The 20,404-nt window shown below is 43.0% G+C and overlaps 1 protein-coding gene across 9 annotated transcripts in view; it reads right to left on the reverse strand.

The window, feature by feature from the left end:
- The window catches only part of TLE1 (TLE family member 1, transcriptional corepressor), a 75,252-nt gene extending 61,433 nt beyond the window's left edge, over positions 1-13,819 (reverse strand). For 8 of the 9 annotated variants that reach the window (XM_035570303.1, XM_035570302.1, XM_035570298.1 and 5 more), the window contains exons 1-4: positions 13,671-13,808; positions 13,148-13,248; positions 11,548-11,611; positions 11,411-11,455 (exon numbers count right to left, since the gene is read on the reverse strand). In XM_035570303.1, the coding sequence (XP_035426196.1) occupies positions 11,411-11,455; positions 11,548-11,611; positions 13,148-13,248; positions 13,671-13,694 (234 nt within the window). In that variant the 5' untranslated portion in view covers positions 13,695-13,808. Of the gene's footprint in view, positions 1-11,410; positions 11,456-11,547; positions 11,612-13,147; positions 13,249-13,670 lie in introns of all 9 variants that reach the window. The other variant, XM_035570295.1, reaches the window with a different exon arrangement.
- Positions 13,820-20,404: the final 6,585 nt, after the last annotated feature.

The raw sequence follows: 20,404 nt of genomic DNA on the forward strand, positions 1-20,404 counted from the left end.
TGTGCCCCTCTGCTCTGCCCTTGTGAGGCCCCACTTAGAGTTCTGCGTCCAGGTCTGGAGTCTCCAGTACAAGAAGGACGTGGGGCTGTTGGAGTGGGTCCAGAGGAGCGCCACAAAGATGATCAGAGGGCTGCAGCACCTCTCCTGTGAAGAAAGGCTGAGAGAGCTGGGGATGTTCAGCCTGGAGAAGAGAAGGCTCCGGGGAGACCTCATTGCAGCTTTTCAGTACTTAAAGGGGGCTTATGAAAAAGATGAAGAGGAACTTCTTGCTCAGTCAGATAATGATGGACAAGGTTTTAAGTGGTTTTAAACTAAAAGAGGGGAGGTTTAGATTAGAGGTTAGAAGGAAATTTTTCACTCAGAGGTGGTGAAGCACTGGAACAGGTTGCCCAGAGAGGCTGTGGATGTCCCATCCCTGGAGGTGTTCAAGACCAGCTTAGATAAGGCCCTGAGCAACCTGATCTAGTTGGTGGCATCCCTGCCTATGACGGGCGGTTGGAACTAGATGATCCTTGAGGTCCCTTCCAACCCAGGCCATTCCATGATTCTATGCTTTGCATTAAGAACTATCAAGGGCATTAAGAACTTAACTTACACTAGGACAGCTGAGCAACACTATACAAAAAAGAGAGTAGACAAAAGAAAAAAGAAAGGAGCCATAAAAATAGTATATCCATTACTACTACACCCCTATCAGAAGGTTTTTCACCCTTGGTTTTTCATGTGGTTTAGGACTTACTCCAAAAACACTTCCTATTTTGTTCCCACTCCCACAAGCCACAACCAAATTTCTGCATACATCTCTGCACCACTTGCCACACAGAACCACTTTACTGGGATGGCAGTAAAAAGTCAGAGCTTTAACATCACTGCAGAAGTGCCTATAATCACAGCTTCCAAAGCTTAGCGCATAAAGTTCCTCAAACCAAGCACATACAGTACTCAAGACATTAACAGCAGTAGAATCTGGACTTGAAATAACAACGAGCATGCAATCTGACAAAAAACAACGCACCACGTATCTAGAGAAGGGCCAGACATATGGGGAAAAAAAATGAATAAGCCACATTCACTAGGACTTTTTAAGTACCAAATCAAGATGGATTTATCAAATGTCACATGCACTTGTGTAACTAAGATGTAATTTCAGACTTTTACAATACTTACTATATTCACAGCTCAGTTTCAAAACTGTCAAGTCACTGAATGAATTTAAGGCCTTAAAAAGTTATCATATCAGGTTCTCTCAGGTGACTCACTAATGAGTAACAAGTTAAGAGGATCAACAACTCTTCTGGTAGCAAAGAGTAGAATTAGGCACCACACACCACTTGAAAGGAAGGTGAAAATAATGGTGATTTTCACTATGCAGGAAAAAAGTTAGGAAGCCTTTCAGCAAAACCTGGGAACCTGTCAATAAATTTCTTCCCTGTTTTATTATGCATTTTTCACATTCTCTTGCTTACAGAATAAAGAAAACTAGGAAAGATGCCATCTAGATTATCTTCTAATAGGGAAGAACTGACTGAAACCATCCAAATAGAAAGTAATTTGATTGAGACTGACAACTGTTAAGAGTTTACAACTATCAGTGCAAGAAGTAAGTATAATAAAGCTCTTAAGTCTTCAGGAAAGCAAGTATCAACTGGTAAGGTCAGCTTTCTAAGACCTGTTACTGAGAAGGGAGATAAAAAACGCACTACGGAAAGCTAACAGTTTCTTTATAAATCAGTATTAAGGATATGGGTGAGAGATTAAATATCTGAGAATGGAAGAGGAATGGACAGAGGAAAAAGGGGAAGGATGCAATGGTGCTAAGAGTAAATCACAAATTTCCAGCTGAGGTTGTACAAACACGAAAGCATATAGGAAGTCAAAACTATGCCAGGTACAAATATACGCAGCACAAAAACATTGCTACAGAATTACATGCCACTAGTAAGTGACAGCAAAAGTAAAGCTGGTGCTCAATGTGATGAAATAGAGAAGAACAAAACAAGTTCAATCTGTTCACTGAGAAAAGGAAAGAGATGGTCAGGACACACCAAGGAGGCCACAAAGCCTGTATGTTTTTTGGCACCTAACTGCAAAAAACAACAAGCAGTATTCAACTACACAGTTAATATAAATTCCTAGCTACCTAAGGTCAACACTGCAGCTCAAACAGGAAAGGAACAGATCAGAGCAGTCAAGTAAAACTGTGTTCAAGTTAACCATGGCTAGTGAAGTTCATACGTAAAAAGAAAAGCACACCAGTGAAGTCTGAAATAGCGGACACCTTGCAGAAACTAAAAGTGTCACGCAGAAATGAAATTATAAAAGAACAGTGTCTGACAGAGAACAGCAACTAAAAAAACAAAGACATTCCAGCTTAAACACTATTAAATATGAGGCATTAAAATGCCTCTCATCTGTAAACAGCTAGGTGAAACAGGAATATAAATTACAACTCTTAAGGATCTTTCAGGAGCAAACAGTATCCAAAACAAGTGAAGACCAACAAGGTAAAGCCTTTATGGCTAAGTGAAGCCCATGATGTTACCTTCTTCATTAAGATTTTTACACTTGTAGCATAGCACTCTTAGGAGCAACAAAAAGCACAACTCAGGTGGAACTTCATGAGAACATGTGCAAAACTGCTTGACAATTAAACTGAATACTAATATATCCCTCTCTTTTGAGGATTAAGAAGTGCTGCATGGATGGTAGGTACAGTATCTTTACATATTTCTGATAATAAGCATAAAAATCTCTTCACTTGCCCTAATTCTTAATTTGCAGAGAGCTGCAAACAGAAAAAGACAGAATATGCTAGAGGTGAGCTTCAGAACTCACTTTGCAGTGAATGAAAAAAAAAACGGACTGAAAAGCAAAAAGAAGGATAGGAAAAAATATGCATGAAGGACCACAGCATGCCTAGACAGGGACATAAAGCATAGGGAAACAATAGGCCAGGAAGGAATCTCTCCATCACAGCAGACCAGAAGTTGTAGCCAGGCAACAGCACGGTACCACCAAAAAGGGTGCCACCAGTGTAAGCCATAAACTAAGAAAACCTTCCGTGCCACTCAGCATGGTGACTCCCCCCCGGAGGACTGTGCTTATTTTAGGATTGTTCTTCAGCTGAGCAAAAGCATTCAGAGAATTAACATTAGGCTGCAGAGGTCCACAAATGCTTCTGGAAGGAAAGGGAATGATCTGCTCTCCATATCCATGGTGAAGAAAATGACCAGAAAAGAGCTAAGGCTTCAACATAAAAAAAAGTGTGTTTGGAATTGAAGAAGCGCTTCAGTACGAAGCACAGAAAGATGCTCCATTACCTAGAGGGCCTGCAAGTCGCTGCTGTTAATCTTCATCAACAGATCAGACCAGACCCCTGTCAGGAATGACACTGGTAGTAGGGCTGACCCTGCTAGGAAAGGGGGAGGTACCAACCTCTTCCTAGCACCGCCGTTGTACAGTTTGTACTTAAGTTTAAAGAAACAACCTAAAAGCTTCCCACAGGTCTTTTTAACTGAAGATTTTTTGTTTGCTTAACTGGCAATTTATGACCATTATATGAGACCATAGTCAGCTAGTTGTCTGCTAAGTGATGGCTAGCAACCCTAAATATCAATTAAAAAGTAGAAATTCAGAGTGACTTTACACTCAAATTCACACATGAAGGAGAACAATAACGACAAACACACTTGTTGTAAACAGAAACTGTTGTGGCAAAACTACAAAAGAATGATCTTTCCATTAGTTATTTGTCCCAAGAAATGCTTGGGTTTCCTCTCCTCCCCCTAGAGTTTTATTTCAAATTTCTGCATTTAAGAAGGTTGATATCAGTATATAATGAAGTGAAGACCACAACAATTTGGGATTTTTAACATACTTTAAAACAATTTCATAAATAGACAGACTGCCACACATCACAAAAAATAGCTGTTTTCAGATGTCCTTTCCTTTTCCTGACCTAACAAAAGCAGGTTTCCTCACAGACTTAATACCTAATCAAGATGCAGCCAAACAAGCATGCCCATTCTTGCTCCCTTCTCCGAAACTGAAAGCTCTCTTTTTGTTTTTGCTTACTAATCCATAGAAGCCTTTAAAATGGCACACATACAGGCAGCAGCATTTTGCTCTCTAAATCAATTTTATCCTCAGCTATCAAGTAGATGTTCCAGCACAGAGAAAGAACAGTCCTTCCCTTCTAATTCAAAAATCCATACTACCATTGCCCTTGCAAACTGCTAAACAAGCAGTATCGGCAATTCACTTGTGTTCTGTAATATATTTACTGCAAATCCCAACGGCTTGCCTCCTAATGCAGTTTCTATTGTGTCTGTTCTTGTCAATACACTGACTGGTCACCTTACAAGTAAGTTGCTTTGACCGACTGTTTACACAACCACCAAAAAGCTTCAAGATAGATAAAAAATACTAAACTGAAAAAAATCCTTGATGCGTGGGGGGGAGATGGAGGCACCAATGAAAACACAAACAAAACAAACGAAATAGAAACACAAATTAACCCGTCTTCTGTTTTGCTAAAAAGGGCAGTTAGCCAAAAATGCTAGTTAGCTCTTCTGATCACTTAAGTAGTATGAGGTATTTCCAGATAAGCAGCCCTTACAGATAAACCCTCCAGCACCTCAAAGAACTTTAATTTGTAATTTAATCATCTGTGCTGATTTGTTCTTGCTTCTGAAGAACAAATAAAAGGTGAGAGAAACTCAGTCAAAGCCCAATGAGAGATTAGAGGCCTCTTAAATGTTGTCAATAGCCACAAAATACTATCATCATTATAAAAACTTCAATGAAACCTACCAAACTGATTAATTTCTTGAACTACCCCCCCCAAAAGTATATTTGCTAATAACCAGTTTTGCTAGCAACTAAATCCTCATCAGCACTCTAAGAAATAAAGCTATAAACCTTTTTCCATTCCATTTACATTTAAGCACACTGTGATTATGCTTCTAAGCAAGAGGATCCAATGTTATACGGATTTGTTCATATGAATCTTAAAAAAAACAACCTTCCCTGTTGCTGTTCCAAGCACAGGGGGAAAAAAAAATAATTTCACCACTAGGCTTTCTTTTAAAATAAATGACTTTAGCAAATAACTGCTTTTTAAACCTAGCCAGATTTAAACTAGAGCTCAGTTAAGAACAGACTCTGTTTAAGTTCTAACTACCCTTCAATCACCTCTAGCACTATGTCATAAACAGCTAAATAATTGCCAGAAAAATAGTAAACAGGGCAAGGGAAAATTGTCATCTCTCATGAAAGTGTGAGGTCAAGCAGTGGAGCTTCATATGGGCCTTTACTGGCTTACAGGTTTGTTCAGCAGCGCAGTCTAGAAAAAGACAGCATACAGAAAAAGACAGCATACAGTAAGGTGTTTTTTTTTTTTTTCCTATAAGAGGATTCATTCAGAAGAGGGACAAGGAGTGACTGAAGAAATGCGAACAGACCTTACAAGTTGAAGTGGGCAGTAAAAATAATGCATTTAAACAGAATACACTGGGACACACTGGGAGCAGCCACCCCTAGCCTCAGTGTAAAGTGATGGAATCGTCACCATTCATGAGCATGAACTCAAATGTGAAAGGTGACTTCAACAGCTCAGCATTTCTTGGTAGCCAAGAAATCAGATATCGAAAATTTTATTAGAGAAGAAAAAAAATCCTGAAAACAATTATGCTGTCATATAAATCTCTGGTTCACCTAGACCCGGAGAACTGCATTTAGTTCTCGTGCCCTCGTTCCAACAGGGTAGACTAAAAATGGAAAAGGTTCATGGAAAGGCAAGGAAGAAGATCAAAGCTATGGAACAACTCATACTTTAAAGAGCTGTGTAGGCTGGGACTGCCCAATCTCAAAATGAGTCACCACCAACAGCATACGACAAAGGTCTAAAATTTCGAGTGAATGGAAAAGGCAGCTAGATACGAACAACCTACCTTTCTTGAGAACTAGAGGTTATCAAATAAAGATAATATTAACTAGGTCAAAGAAAATGAAGTTTCCCTCCTCTCATCCCCACAAACAAACAAACAATTGCCTTGCTTGTCCTGCATTTGGGACAACCTTCTCCCCACAACAGCACAACCAAAGGTGAAAACACATTAGAAAGCAATTTCACAGAAGAGGACAACTTGAACATGCACCAGCCTCACAGCCTTTTGATGATGATGGCTATACCTCCTAAGAAAACACAATGGTAAGAATATAAACTGCTGATTGAGAAGAAGAAGAAAAAAAAAGAAAAACAAACAAACAAAAAGTTATTGCCCTTTTTGCTCCACTTGTTTATCGAGAAGGAAAATATTGCCAAACTGGAGCAAGTGACTACGTGACACCAGTAAGATGATGGGGGAGTCAGAGTACACAACGTACCAGGAAGAAGTCAGACATTCACGTTGAACATGGGTCAACCTTTATTCAAGCACTTGACAAGCCACAGCCTAAGAATAACAACAAGGACCAATTTGTTAAACTACCTGTTCCAGCACATACACTCTGAAAAATCAGCAATTCTTCCTATCAGCTTTTGTTTTCCCCTTCTGAAAGAAAGTATGCAAGTAACTGCAATTGTTCAAATAGCTACATCCAGGGTCCAACTAAGAAGCATGATGTAAAAGATGAAAATAGTGTTTGACATAACTGCCATTAGGTACTCCTAAATCTTACGTTCAGCGGAAAGGTGACATCATTAACTCTACTCAAGCCTGCTATCGCTTTTAAAATAGTGTCTTCTGGTAAGCGTAAGTTAACCTAAAATTGGTTTTAGATACATTCACTGTGTAGTAATGGTGACCCACTATCAAACCCAGCAGATACTATCTTCCATTTTGCATAGGAGATGCAATGAAGTTTTATCCTTTGTTACAAAACTGGAGTGCTGGAGTAGAGTGGGGGTGAAAGACAATTCAAATACTTGTCAGCTTGGTTTGGTATTATAACCAGCAAAAGAGTAAAAGTGTTTAGCTTTCTCTGACAACAGATTCTGGGGAGAAGTGTTACTGCTTCACAAAGAATCTTTCTTCCTTTTCTTCCTCCTGCCCCCCAAAGTACCAGCTGTTTTTTTTTTTTTTCCCTTCTTGAACCAATGCACAAATAAAGCACACCAACAGAAATTTAGCAACCTAAGTTCCAGCAATGCAAGGGAAGTTTGACAGCACAGCTGGTAGGAAAGAGCTTCTTCTCTCCCTCCGTGGCTCTGTGATGAACCTGAAATCTGGCAGACCAAGTCTAAAACGAGAGATGATCTGGCAGTATTTAACATATGTACAGTGTTAATACTACAACATACTTTTTGATTAAGTTGTATATGAAGTTGACATAAATATTAGTTGACATAAGTTGAATGTGGTTCTAAAGTTGAGTAAGTTGAGCTCATTACTCTAGCCTTTCCTCTCTGTTCAAACTGGCACCTCCAGTCGCGTCTGAAACGGCTGAATTGGTGATACAACTGCGCTCATTTAGAAGTCCAGTATTTGTAGAGGATGTACAATTTTTGAGGGAAAAATATGCCCCAATTAAATTTACCATTTTCTCTTTTAAAATAAAAGCAGGTTCTGCACTTATATGTGACAGAGCCAACAAAATCCTCTTTAAACACTCACTGCACACCATCAAAACCTTTAGGATTCATTAAGTTTTTTCATTTCAGTAATTAAAATGCAAGTAGAAAAAAAGCAAAAAAAATATTAATTTATCTTCAAATCCCTTTCAACAGCACAGCCGTCCTACTCAGGAGCTGTAGAGAGCTAACTAAGCTTTTTAATTCCCTTCTATTTAACCCACTCCTGAAGACTGATATTCTAATGAGATATCAGTAGAAGACTCAGTCCTTGAACACACAGCATTAGAAATGACTTCATAAAACAGTCCAGGCTAAAACAGACATTTAATTCCTGTACAACTGGTTAACATAACGCAGTTTAGAAGTTTGTATACTCTTCCACGAGAGGCAAGGTACTAAATGACAGGTCTGCCTCAAGGCAGGTCACAAAGATCACAATAACCCACCCAAAGAGAAGGAAACCCAGCTGTCATTATTGGGATAGCAGACACCCAAATACCGTAGTAGTTTATATAGTCTGTCAGTTGGTTCAGCAGTGATGAATTTTTCTTTCTTTGGCTGCCTGCCACTGAACAAAAGCTAATCTTGCACCTGAACAATCTAGGCATTAAACACACAGGAAGTCTTATCTCCTGACTTATGACAGAAGATGACAGACAGAGCTGATGAAAATAGAGAGGTGCTGCCCTAATAGCCAAGGCCAGCAACCCTTTAAGTACAGTGGGATTTTTAACGCCCAGCAGACTCTACATCTTGGCACTAGTAGTTGACGCATCTGCTTTGCCAGCCACAGATGTCACAGTGGGAAAACCTGACTTGGATGAAATAACAGATGAGAAACTTAAGACCACACAAAACATCCTTATTCCCTCTGTCTTCTTGACAAACATGAAAATGCTATCTGCATGAAATGCACCTATCCTAAACAAATCCTCGGATACTTGTTTCTGTTTCAGAGATGCTAACATTAGTAACCATACACCACATTAAGATAATTATCTCTGAAAACAGTATAAAAATCCAGACACAACATCCTCTTAAGAACTGATTTGAAACTCTTATTAAAACAGAAACAAGAACAAAGGTAAACAATCAAAAAAAAAAAAAAGACCACCATACAAGCCAGCCAAAAATGCACCCAAAAGATTATTTCTTGACCAGTGTTTAAACAACTGGCTGAAATGCAACAGTAGTACCTGGATTTACACATACTGTCACATATTCAAGTGAAAAAATCTGCAGTACAGCTGCTTGTGTACAGAAAGTTCACCTCGAGGAACTCTGTTTATAGCAACATTCAAGTCCTAACTATTTTTATTTTAGCCAAATTATAATAGATTACAGAATTGAATTGAGAGTTAAATAACTCTTCATTTAATAAACTGCTGATGCAACTTTATCAGTACAAGAAGTCAACCCTTTCATCAGCAGGCAGACTACAACTACATCATTTTATTGAAGTGACCCTACCTTCAACAATGATATACGCAGCACACTGCATAAAGTAACACCAGCTCAGTATAATTTTTTATTTTTAAATCAGCAGCCCAAGCACTCTGAAGGGCTTCACACAGAGCGAGTACAGCATCCACATAGGAGGCAGGCCTTAAGAACATTAAAGCTTGTTCAGTGGAAAGTTTCCCCATCACTGCATTTTTCAGTAACAAAGATGTTGTCAGAAATGACAATTTTTCATGTCCCCTGATGATGCCTTGCTAGCATTTGGTTATAAGCCATAAAGCAGGAATAATTTCAGCCTGTCAGGAGTCTAGCTAATGCCCAGTTTCCCCCTAGAGAGAATTCCTGTCAAACGTAATGAGAGCTCCAAAGGCCCTCTCTACAACATAATGAGCACTTAGGCCATGCTGGTGATCAGCCAGCAAAAAGCATCAATTTGAGCCTGGCTACACCCTTGGGGCTAGACGTCACCAGTTTTAATAAGAATTATGATTACTATCTGCCAAAAGCCTCCTCAGAACTTATCGTTAGCGGTGGAAATTCAAAAGAATGTCACTGGTGGCTTTTTTTTTTTTTGTCTCCTGTAAGCTGAGACCACCTACGTACTGAATTCTAACACTATTAGGCATCCTCACTGCAGGCATCTAAATCAAGAGTCTTTAATATGAAGGTGCTACTTTTAATCAGAATACTTAACACGTAAAAGCATGGTATCTAGGACCAGGGAAAATTATTTATCCCTTCACATGCTTCTTCTTCTCCTAAGAGCACACAGAGTAAATGTGCTCTATTCTCCCCAGCTAGAACCAATGCAGGTATAATGCTCTGCCATAAATCTTAAAAGCTTCCAAAGTATCACCGAATACTAGGTATGTAATTATAGTTGCCATACATACAGAGCATTAAACCCTTGCAATACACAGATGTTAAGGTCAAAGTGGAAACCTCAGTTCTGAGGCTCTTTAATCTTGTGGGCTTAATTGATTTTACCTGAAGTTAATTCCTAGTACATTTACTGTTAAAATCGTATGAATATAACACACATTTTGAACCAGATGAAGCTTCTTTATGGATGTTGGCTTCCTCACAAGTTAGCCTGCCATGAAGTTAAGAATAAATTAATAAAGAGAATTCCAAAAATCAGAGAGCATGAAAGAATTGCCTCACAGAAAGAATGATAACACACACAGACGAGAACACTACAGCAGCTACGGTACAGAAACAAGTCAGCCACCACTCTAGTTGTTCCACCTGCCTCTGCAGTGCATCATTCTAAAACAAGGAGGTTGTCTTAATATTCCTGCTTTTACCAACATTTTGGATTCAAACAAGCGCACCTCTAAAAAAAAAAATCACAGAATACCTGCACAGCTTTGCAAACGAAGTTATTGTGGAACTACCATCCTGTCTTATAAAATGCAATATTTTTAGTGGAAAACAAAACAAAAATCAAAGAGTTTGAGTTACAAAAGCAAAATTCAACTCTGCAATTCACTCACTTAATGAAAAGTCTTTGAATATACTGAAGATCCGAAGCCTGAACTAATCAATTTCTTCGCTGTGCCCTAACCGGTCAGCCATGCTCTTTAATTTAATGAAACAAGAGTTTTAGATGAAATAGCACACACACTTCAAGAAAGAATTGTATTGTTGCACTTTGAAATGTGTCCAACTGTGCAACTTCATCTAATGATAATTTTTTTAAGAGGCCATCGATTTCTGAAAGACTTATTGTACCGGCATCTTGATGAAAAAGTGAATGTCAGCGTATCTACAGAATACTTACACCCTGCCATTAATGCTTTATTTGGCAGACAATGACTACTCAATTGAGGGTCCTCTGGGCTGAGCAATCATTTAGCTTTTCTTCTCTTACGAGGTCCTTAGTGTCTTGTTCCACTTCAATACTCTTTTTATTCACCATTATAGTGGCCATAAGTGTGAATTTTATGGGAACTTGCAAACTTATAGTCATAACTTGAGCTTTCCAAGTCACTAATCTTTTCATACCTCTAAATGGCAAGGATTTGAGCAACTATTACTACATATGCTACACACGCGTACGACCAGTTCTACATAATCAAAGGCTCTTACCAATGACAAAACAGAACCACATAAAGCACTGAATTAGTTTTTAAAAACCACAAAGCCAAGACCTTTCTGACCTCTTACAACAGGGCCAATACCAAGGAAGTCCTGTCGCTTAACCTAACCTATACCTCACCTGACAGCAGGTAGGCAAAGGTCTGCTAATCACTGCCACTAATCAGCCTATTCAGACACATGCTGCGGTCATCTGAATACAAACAGAACAGCTACATTTAAACACACTAGACAGACTGCAGATTTTGTGGGTTAGAAAACAAAATGCCTTACCTGTTTGTGCATTTCAATGTTTAATCCATATGACATTTCATAATACTGCAAATAAAGGAGCATATATTATTTCGTTATTTGGGCTTACATTGCATTAGAAGATATTTACTGAAATAAAGAAAAACAAACATACATACCATCACATAGTGCCTCTGCATTTCTGTCTTTTCGCTTGCCAGTTTCTCACATTCCAATTTAAGGCTACAAAATAGATCACACTTTAATGTAACTGTTATGTCATTGTTTTGACATTCACCACTTTATTTGTATTCTGACAGAAACAGCTAATTAAAGAAACTCATAAACTAACATGCAAACACTGAGAGAAAAGTCTTAATTCATACTTTAAATACAAGGGCTGAACAGGAAATTTAGGAGGTATTTCATGAGTGTTGTATGAGAGCCCCAAAACCACCTCCAGAACTGCTACACAGATGAAGCACCACAACTCTCAGGCTATGACAGGAACAGACTTTCTCCAAAGTTCTTCTGAGTAGCCAAAGTACTTCTTTGCATATGACGTTCAGTAAGACGTAGCCAAGTAACACCACTGATGGCTGGAATTATAACTTGGGCATGTCTGCAATTCCTAACCTCAAAGAACCTCTAGCTTCTGTTATCTCGCCTGCAGCTTGAAATAAGTAGCTTTGACTATCAATTACTACCAAGTTTGTTTTCTATTTTTGTTTTCAGAGGAGAAAAACAAGTTGCCTATCTTATCGCTAACAGCAGTATAATTTTGACTACTTTCACTGAGGACAAAAGCCAGAAGATTCCCTTTGTTCTCTGGCAAACTGATTTTTCTCTTTCATTCCTTTTTTTTTTCTTTTTTAAAATGAAACAAGGAAGCATCCTATGGAGCAATTAGTGTGTACGCCACCATTTTCCATTTACAGTTGCAATATTGAATGTTTATAGCTTACACTGTGTTTCTAAAGTAATAAATGTCTTAGACAAGGCAACGATCTTAGATAAGACTCGGACTAGAGCATCATCAGCGGGAAAAGGGAAGCCTAATCAAAACCAAGCGATTTCTAGCATGGAAGGTCACAGAGATCTTCTTCCTACCCAGACCTTCCAGGTGCATTAGAGTACAAAATTCAGGAAGATTAATGTCTCTTACGGCCAAACGCATTTTGCACGCAAGAACCCGTTCCCTAAATCCCTGCAGGGTCTCCAGCAGCAAGCGCAAACGTTTTCAACAGGAACGTCTGAAGAACAAAACTGCAACTGGAAACGCAGCCACGGCTTCGGCAGACTCATGTTAACTTTGCGTGAACTCAGGTACTTGTGTGCTCCTTCCTACAGTCCTCGCTGTGGTTTCACCACCGCACTCTGGCACTTGATACATTTTTGCCCCAACACTGCACACGACCGAGCAAGCCCGAGATTTAGCCTCCTTAGCGCTCTGTGCCTCAGGATCCCTGCCGGTCTCCCTCCGAAAACCCCGAAACCCAAGGTGTGCTCCTTACACCAGCACAACCACCTCGCATCCACACCGGCGGGAGGCGGCGGGTATCGGCTGCCCCCCGCCCCGTTGCTCGCCCCCGGGGGATGCTCCGAGGGCAGAGGGGCTCGCAAAGCTCCGCGGCCCCCAGCGGCGGGGGCTCCGCCGCGACTCCGCACGCCACCGCCTGGACGCGGCCGCTCGGTGCAGCGCCCCCGAGCCCCGGGGGGGCGGGCGGAGGGGGAACGACCCCAGCCCAGCCCGGCCCCGGCCCCCGGCCCCCCGCTCACCTGTGGTACTGCGCCTGGAGGAACTGGAACTCCTCCTTGATGCGGTCGAGCGACTCCGGGATGGTGAATTTGAAAGGCTGGCCCGCAGCCTGGTGCGGGGTCTGGCGCGGCGGCGGCCGGACCGGGAGAGAGAGGCACGTTGAGAGCGGCGCGGCCGGGGGCCGGAGGGATGCGGGGGGGGGATTCGGGGAGCCCGGCCCGCCCCCACCGCCGCCGCGCACTTGTTACCCACCTTCCCGTCGCTCATCGGCGAGGCCGAGGCTCACCGCGACCCGGCGGCCGCTCCCCGCGGGGCCTATCCCTGTTCCCGTCCCGGTCCCCATCCCCGTCCCACCCGCTCCCCCCAGCGGGGCGTGCCGGCCCCTCCCCGCCGACCCCCGCCGGGGGGCACGGCTCGACTCTGCACGGCACAGCCCCGGTGTCCGCGCTCGGCGGCCGCCAGCCCCGCCGCTGAACAAAGCGGGGACACGGCCCCGTCCCGCAACACCACCACCCCCCCCCCCCCGCCCCGTCCAGCACTTACGGGGTGCCGGCTCTGCGGGAACATGGCTCCGGCCGCCGCGGCGCTCCCTCGCAGCGCGGATCACGTCCCGAGGGGCAGCGGGGGGCGGCGGCGCTCAGTGCCCCCGCCGCGGGGACATCCTCGGGCCTTTGTCGCTGTCGTTCCGGGGACGCGCTCGGGACGGTCACGGGCGCTCCGGGACCAGACGGGACGGGACGGGGCCAGCCCCGACGGGGCGCTCCCCAGCCGGGCTGGCGGTCCGATCCTCAAGGCGGGAACCCCGGGGCGCGGGCGGCTCCTCCGCGTCTCGTGTCTCCGCTTCTGGGGAAATCCGGGCGGCGGGGAGCGGCGAGCACGGGACCGTCACAGGCTGGGGGGGCGACGGAAAGTCTCCGGGGAAGGCCGCGCTGCTCCCGGGCGTCGGCGGGGGGGACGGGTCATGGGCAGCCCGCGGGGCGGCGAGCACGGGAGGGCGGCGGGACAACGAAGAGGAGGAGGAAGGGGACGAGGGGGGGATCCGCGCAGCCGGCCCCGGCCGGAGCAGCGCCGGCAGCACATGCACGGCGCGCAGAGCCGGGAGATGCAAGGGGGTGCCCGGGACAAAAGGAGCGCGGCACCGAGCCGCCCGCCCCGTCGGGGGGAAAAAAAAATAATTAAAAAATAATAATAAAAAAAAAAGCTGGAAGCGTCCGCGTCGGGGCTATCTCAGACGGGGCGATCCTCCTCGTGACGGCACGGCTGCAGCCTCCTGCGGGCGGGCGCACACCGGGGCGCACATCTCAGCAGAGCCCCCCGAGGGCGGCGCATCGCGGCGGCGGCATCCTCCTCCTCCTCCTCCTCCTCCTCCTCTTCCTCCACCCGCCCCACCGCACGGCTCCGCTCCGGGATGGAGTTCGGGACGTCCGGCGGGCCGGGCTCCGCTCGGCTGGACCGGGCTGGGCTGCGCTCGGCCCCGCTGCGCTGGGCGGCGCTGGGCTGCGCTCGGCGGGCCGGGTGCGGGGCCGTGTCTGGGCGAGACGCGCCGAGCCGCCCGCGCCGCTTGCATTAACACGCGGTTTCACACTCCGCCAGCTAACCAGCCGCCCGGCCCCGCCCACGCCGCCGCGCGGGTGGGGCCGCGCCGCCGCCGCCACCCAATCGCCGGCGCCGCCGCCAACGTGGGGCCGTGACGCGCGCGGCGCCGCGGGCCAATGGGGAGAGCGGACGGCCGAGCGCCTCTCTGCCTTTCGCTGGGAAGCGTTTCTGGCGGAGCGGCGGGAACCCTCGGCGCCGGCCAATAGGAGGGCGCGGAGCGCGCCGAGCGGCGGGGAGGCGGGGAAGGTCGGTGGGAAGGAGAGCGGGGAGGCTGAGCTGTCAATCAAAGTAACGTGGGGCCGCTGGGCGGGCGTTGAGGAGGGAGAGGGGGGGAGAGAGAGGGAGAGAGGGAGAGAGGGAGGGAGGGGCGGGGCGGGGCGGGGCGGCGGGGCTGCCTGTGCGCACCCTGCGCGGCGCCTGCGCGCGCCCGCGGCCGGGGCCGCCGTCTCCGCGGGGCTGGGCGGGGCGAGCACAGCCCGGCAGTACTGCCGCGTTCCCACACGGGTGGTGGTCGAGCTTGGGGGTGTGGGGGTTGGTTTTTTATTATTCTTTTTTTCCTTCTTTGTTTCTCTTTTTCTTTTTCTTGGACTTTTTTTTGTTCTTTATTTTGTCGTTTTCTTCTTTTTTTTTGTCCTTCCGCTTTTTTTTTTCCTGTCGTTTTGCTTTTTTTTTTTTCTGTTTATATTTTTCCCCTTTTTTCGTCGTTTTGCTTTTTCGTCGTTTACATTTTTGCCCTTTTTTGCCGTTTCGCTTCTTTTTGTTTTCATTTTTTTCTTTTGTCATTTTGCTTTTTTTTTCTAATCTTTTTTTTCTTTTTCTTTTCTTTCCTTTTCGTTCCTTTTCTTTTCCTTTTCTTATTTTCTTTTCCCCCTCTTTTTCTTTTTTCTTTTTTTCCATCTCTCTTCCTTTTTTTTTTTTTCCATTCTTTTTTTCGGTCCTTCTACCTTTTCCCTTTCCCCGCTCCTCCTCTCCCTCCCCTCACCCACCCCGTATCTCTGCTACCACAGCCACACCGCACATCCCCGGGGTGCGGGCACCCTGCCAGCGGGGGAGCACGGAGGTCTCCTGGCGTGCCACCCCGAGACGCCCCTCGGGACCAATATATATGCGTGTACACAGTTGTGAATATAAAAATAAATGCAACCAAATAAGGACTTTTCTTTTTTTTTTTTTTTTTTTTTTTTTAAGTTGAGAGTCGAATCGCGGTGTTACTGGATTGTGTTTATTGTGTTTCCCAGGATGGGAGTGCAAACTTGCCTGGCATTGCACGTGCATGAGTCGAGCTAAACATCTTGAGTTCTGTTCCCAGCTCTTCCCTTGGACAAGCCAACGCACAGCTCTCTTCATGGTATTAGAAAGCTTAATTAATTAATGCTTATAAAGTACTTAGATCCTCAGATGAAAGATGCCATAAAATGCAAGTGTATTATTATACACTTTGTGTGTGTACCTGGTAGCTATGGAGTCTGTAATAACATAAAGCTTACCTAACTTTAGTTGCGCTGTGCTTAACCTGCTGGCACAAGTCGTTAATGAGATATTAACAGATATAACATTAAAACAACACTATGTTTTGGAACATAAACAAAAGCTTTTATATATATATATATATATATAATTGCTCACCTACATGAAAGTCGAAATGTCTTGTAATCTTTATTTGTCATCATTAAAATGTCCAAGGCATGTTTTAACAGAAGCAGAAAAGTTCTACTTTTCTGATTTCTTTTAACAAGTGCCTTTAACCCTCTTAGATTCTGGAATCAGACACTTAAGGACATTTTGAATCTTCTTCATCATAATCAAGATAGAAGAGCTGTAAAAACAGCAAAAGCAGCAATAGAATCTTTTTTTTTTTTTTTTTTTTAAGTGAGGACAACTGACCCTACATAGCATCAACAATAACCAACATTGTCTGATATTTAGCTAATTTATAATTCATCATCGCTGGCCAGTTGGAACACAACATTTGCCTGTTAGAATAAATCAGGATTAATTTGGCTATAAATCTGGATTAATCCTGCAAAAAAATTAACATCCTCACTTCACAGCAACACAAAATTACACCACTCAGAGATAGGCCAAAATTTGGCTAAGCATATTGTAAAGAGCTGTGTTTGATTCAAGGTAGTGTTTTATACGAGATTGTTACACCACAGTACTGTAATTACCCTACACAATTTTAATTTTGAATTGCAAATAGCTGTGCTTATACCACAGTTCTGTGTTTTAAAAAGTACACTAAGAAGACAGTCTCTAACCCCCACCTCCAGCCCTTCTGATATATCATCAGTTCTGATCTGCTTTTCAAAGCAATTATTTTTCACTGTAAGGATTTTAATGTAGTGTTCTTACCTCATATAGCAGAAGTCTTAATCCTTCATTGACTATGTACTCAAAATTCACGCGGAAAGCAGTTTGAGCTTTAAGTCAAAAAAAAAAAAAAAAGTGGTATTGGGGCCCGAAATCTAGTTTGACTGTACTGAAAGGGCTTCAGATGTAGCATCTGCTCTTTAGGGAAATGATGTATTGTATGATGTTCAAATTACCATAGTGTTTGTATTTTTTCCTTCACTGTTAGCAGTATTATTTACAAGCAATATTTTTTAACTTCCCACAAACCAACACATATAATAAAAATGTTGATGATGTTGATCACCAAGAGTTTGCAGCAGGGGGCTGGGACACAATTTAGTGAATTTGTGATTTATCTCACTGCTCAACTACCTATGTAGTTAGAGTATATCAGCGTAGGAAGCAATTATAAAATTCAATAGATTTTGTGCTTGTAAATTTGAGATTGAGAGATCATTCGATTTTCAACCAAAAGAGAAACAGAGTACCTTACAAAATTATGTATATCTGCATGGGTGGAGGGTGTTGTTTTGTTTTTGTCTTTTTTAATGGCAGGACAGGTGGAATAGAGAAAAAAATAGTATCTGATTCACACAGTGCATGTGATATAGAAGTGAACTACCTGTACAGCTGCAAGAAAAATAATTATTATGAGGGTATGCAAAACAATATCACTTTTAAAATATTTATTTATTTATGAAGTGCAAATTATATGAGCAGGGTAAAGCAATTACATTTCTAATTATTCGCTATCTTTTGGCTAATAGCCACTGCATACCCTCTTTGTAATTTGATTTCTTTTTAATTAGTAGCTTTCCTTGTAGGTAAGAATGTTTAAAAAATAAAATAAAATCAGTAGGTCATTTTACCATCATGTCTGTATTCCCTTCCCCCATTCTCTCACCCTTAAAAATTCCCCAAGCTGAACTTAAAAAAAAAAAAAAAAGTCAGTAGCAGATCGTGCAGCAGTAAAACCTCAAATAAAATCAAATCCAAAGAATCCCTTGTGGTTTCACACAGTATGGTAAAATTAGAGATTGCAGGAAACCAACAAAATTAAACTGGGAACATTTGAAGAGAAATGACCAGGCTTTATGAAAATGACACATTGACTGGCCAGTGTGGTTTTCTGTGTTTTTTGTTTTTTTTTATCGACAATTTCTTTGTTGAGGCATAGATCAAAGAAACCTGCATATGTTTTCATTTTGTTCTAAGTGTAACTAGAAAATTACATCCAGATGTTTAATAGGCATTCTGTTGGTTTTTCTGCATTGATTAGATATGTTGGTACTGTTTGCTTACAAGTGTAGCCGGATCATTAGCTAATGCAAAGAAATGTTTGCAGTGAGTTGCTAATTAGGTCTTTTGGAAACTCTCCATACTCAGGAACAATTTGTACAGTGGCCAGAAAAACTTGCGGTACTTGAGAAGTCGCTTTCCCTTCTGTGTCTGGGAAAAAACAGTCAGTCGCTTTCCCTAATCTTCCTTTTGCCTACAGGGATTGCAGCTTGATCCCAATGGGTTGAAGTGCAAATAAATTAGGAAGAGACCACACACATGCACGTGCGCACATGCACGCTCGCACACACACCAATCTGTTCTTTCAGTCAAAATGCAGTTTTACAGTTTTAACAAAAAGCTAACCAAAATGGAGTGTTTAAAACTAAAATGTGATAAATTCTCAACCTTCTTGTTATCAAATACACAACATTTTTGAGCATACTTTAGAGACAGATGGGGAAGCCCTCTATGATAAATGAGTGTACTTGAATTCATTACTGTAGCACTTATAATTAAAGTAGCTCTTTCACAACTTCACTACATCTGCAAGGTGCTTCTAGACAAAGCATAGGGGAGGTGTGTGCTCTGATGGCAGGAGGGGACAGAGGCGCAGATGAACTTTAATCTCCTGTGCTTTGTTAAGTCTGAAAATGTGCCAGATATACTACCCATTTACAACATCATCAGAAAAATTGTTTTAGACTTAGTGGCTCTGGCCTGATAACCTTCTAGGTGCAATGCCGCCTTTCAAAAGCTGCTTGGCAGTGTCAGTGACCTCCCTAACAAGGACCACCTGTCGGTCTATCACACTCCAGCCTGGTGCAGAATGAGGTCTCCACCATGGAAAATCACAGTGAAAGGGGCAATGTGTGTCCATTCTGTACAGAAAGCAGGATCACGTGCTCACGCCCGCTCCCTGTGTCCCGTCATCACATACATGACTAAGTTTACTCATGGAAATCATCCCTCTGAAGTCAATGACAATGCTTACATGAAAAAGAATATCTCAGTCGACAAAAGATGTGTTGGACTTCGTCAGATCAGGCCAGTGTTCTGTGTGTGCAGGTTGTGTGTGGCATACACGTGTAAAACCTGCATGTTTGCACCAACAAGGCTTTCAAAGCATAGAAGACTGGGGCTTACACTCTTTGGGGGGATTTACCTGAATGGAAATGGTGTTAGAGAAATTTAGTTAACTGTTCCACTTCAGTGGAGTAGTTATGGTAAACAATTTATTTTTCTCGGACTTGCAAAATCCTAAAACTTTTCCAAGACAATTTGGTTCCCTATATGTTTTCTTTTGATACTGACAGTAGGATTTTTTAATTTTTTTTTTCCCTAAGCTGTCTGTAACATCTTTGAAATAGCCTACAGACCACCAAACATCTATAGACTTGAATCCACTGGGGAAATACCATTGAGACAAATTGTCTAGTAGAAATGTTGCTTCCACAACAGATATTGAAATTGGTGTAGGAAGTTTCATCTCAGAAAGAAAAAGGCTATTTGAGAGAGGGAGAGATGGTGCCAGGTGTGCTGGCATTTCATGGTGATAAATGCCAAATGCTTACTCCTTCAGGAAAACATGAAGTCCTGTCATTTACCCTGATATCTGTTCTCCCTCTTTGTACAAAAGCAGCAGTGTTGAGGAATTATTTAAGTACAGATGTGATGCAGAAACACCATGTGAAAAATCATGGGTCTCTGAGAGCCAATAGGAATTGGATTCAGCTGGAAGTTGGCTGGGACTTGGCAGCTGTTTCTCTAATACTTTTGCCTCAATCCTTCAGAATTTGCGTTCTTGTCTGCACTGAGGTTATAAACCCCATATGAGCTGCTCTCTCTACCAGCCTTCTACTCCAGACCTCAGCTTTCAGTCTGGTGAAGTCTAGATGAGAGCAGATTATGCTATCCTGCTGTCTCTTCATAATGCTGATGCTGTAATGCACTGGCATGCTACTGCCACAACATCTGCAGAGATGCTCTTCCAGCACTGGTGACATGAAGACACGAGGTCTGTTTCTAACTTTCCCCATGCTGTAAAA

This window comes from Cygnus atratus, chromosome Z (genome assembly GCF_013377495.2).
Source record: "Cygnus atratus isolate AKBS03 ecotype Queensland, Australia chromosome Z, CAtr_DNAZoo_HiC_assembly, whole genome shotgun sequence".
NCBI classification, from domain to species: Eukaryota; Metazoa; Chordata; class Aves; order Anseriformes; family Anatidae; genus Cygnus; species Cygnus atratus.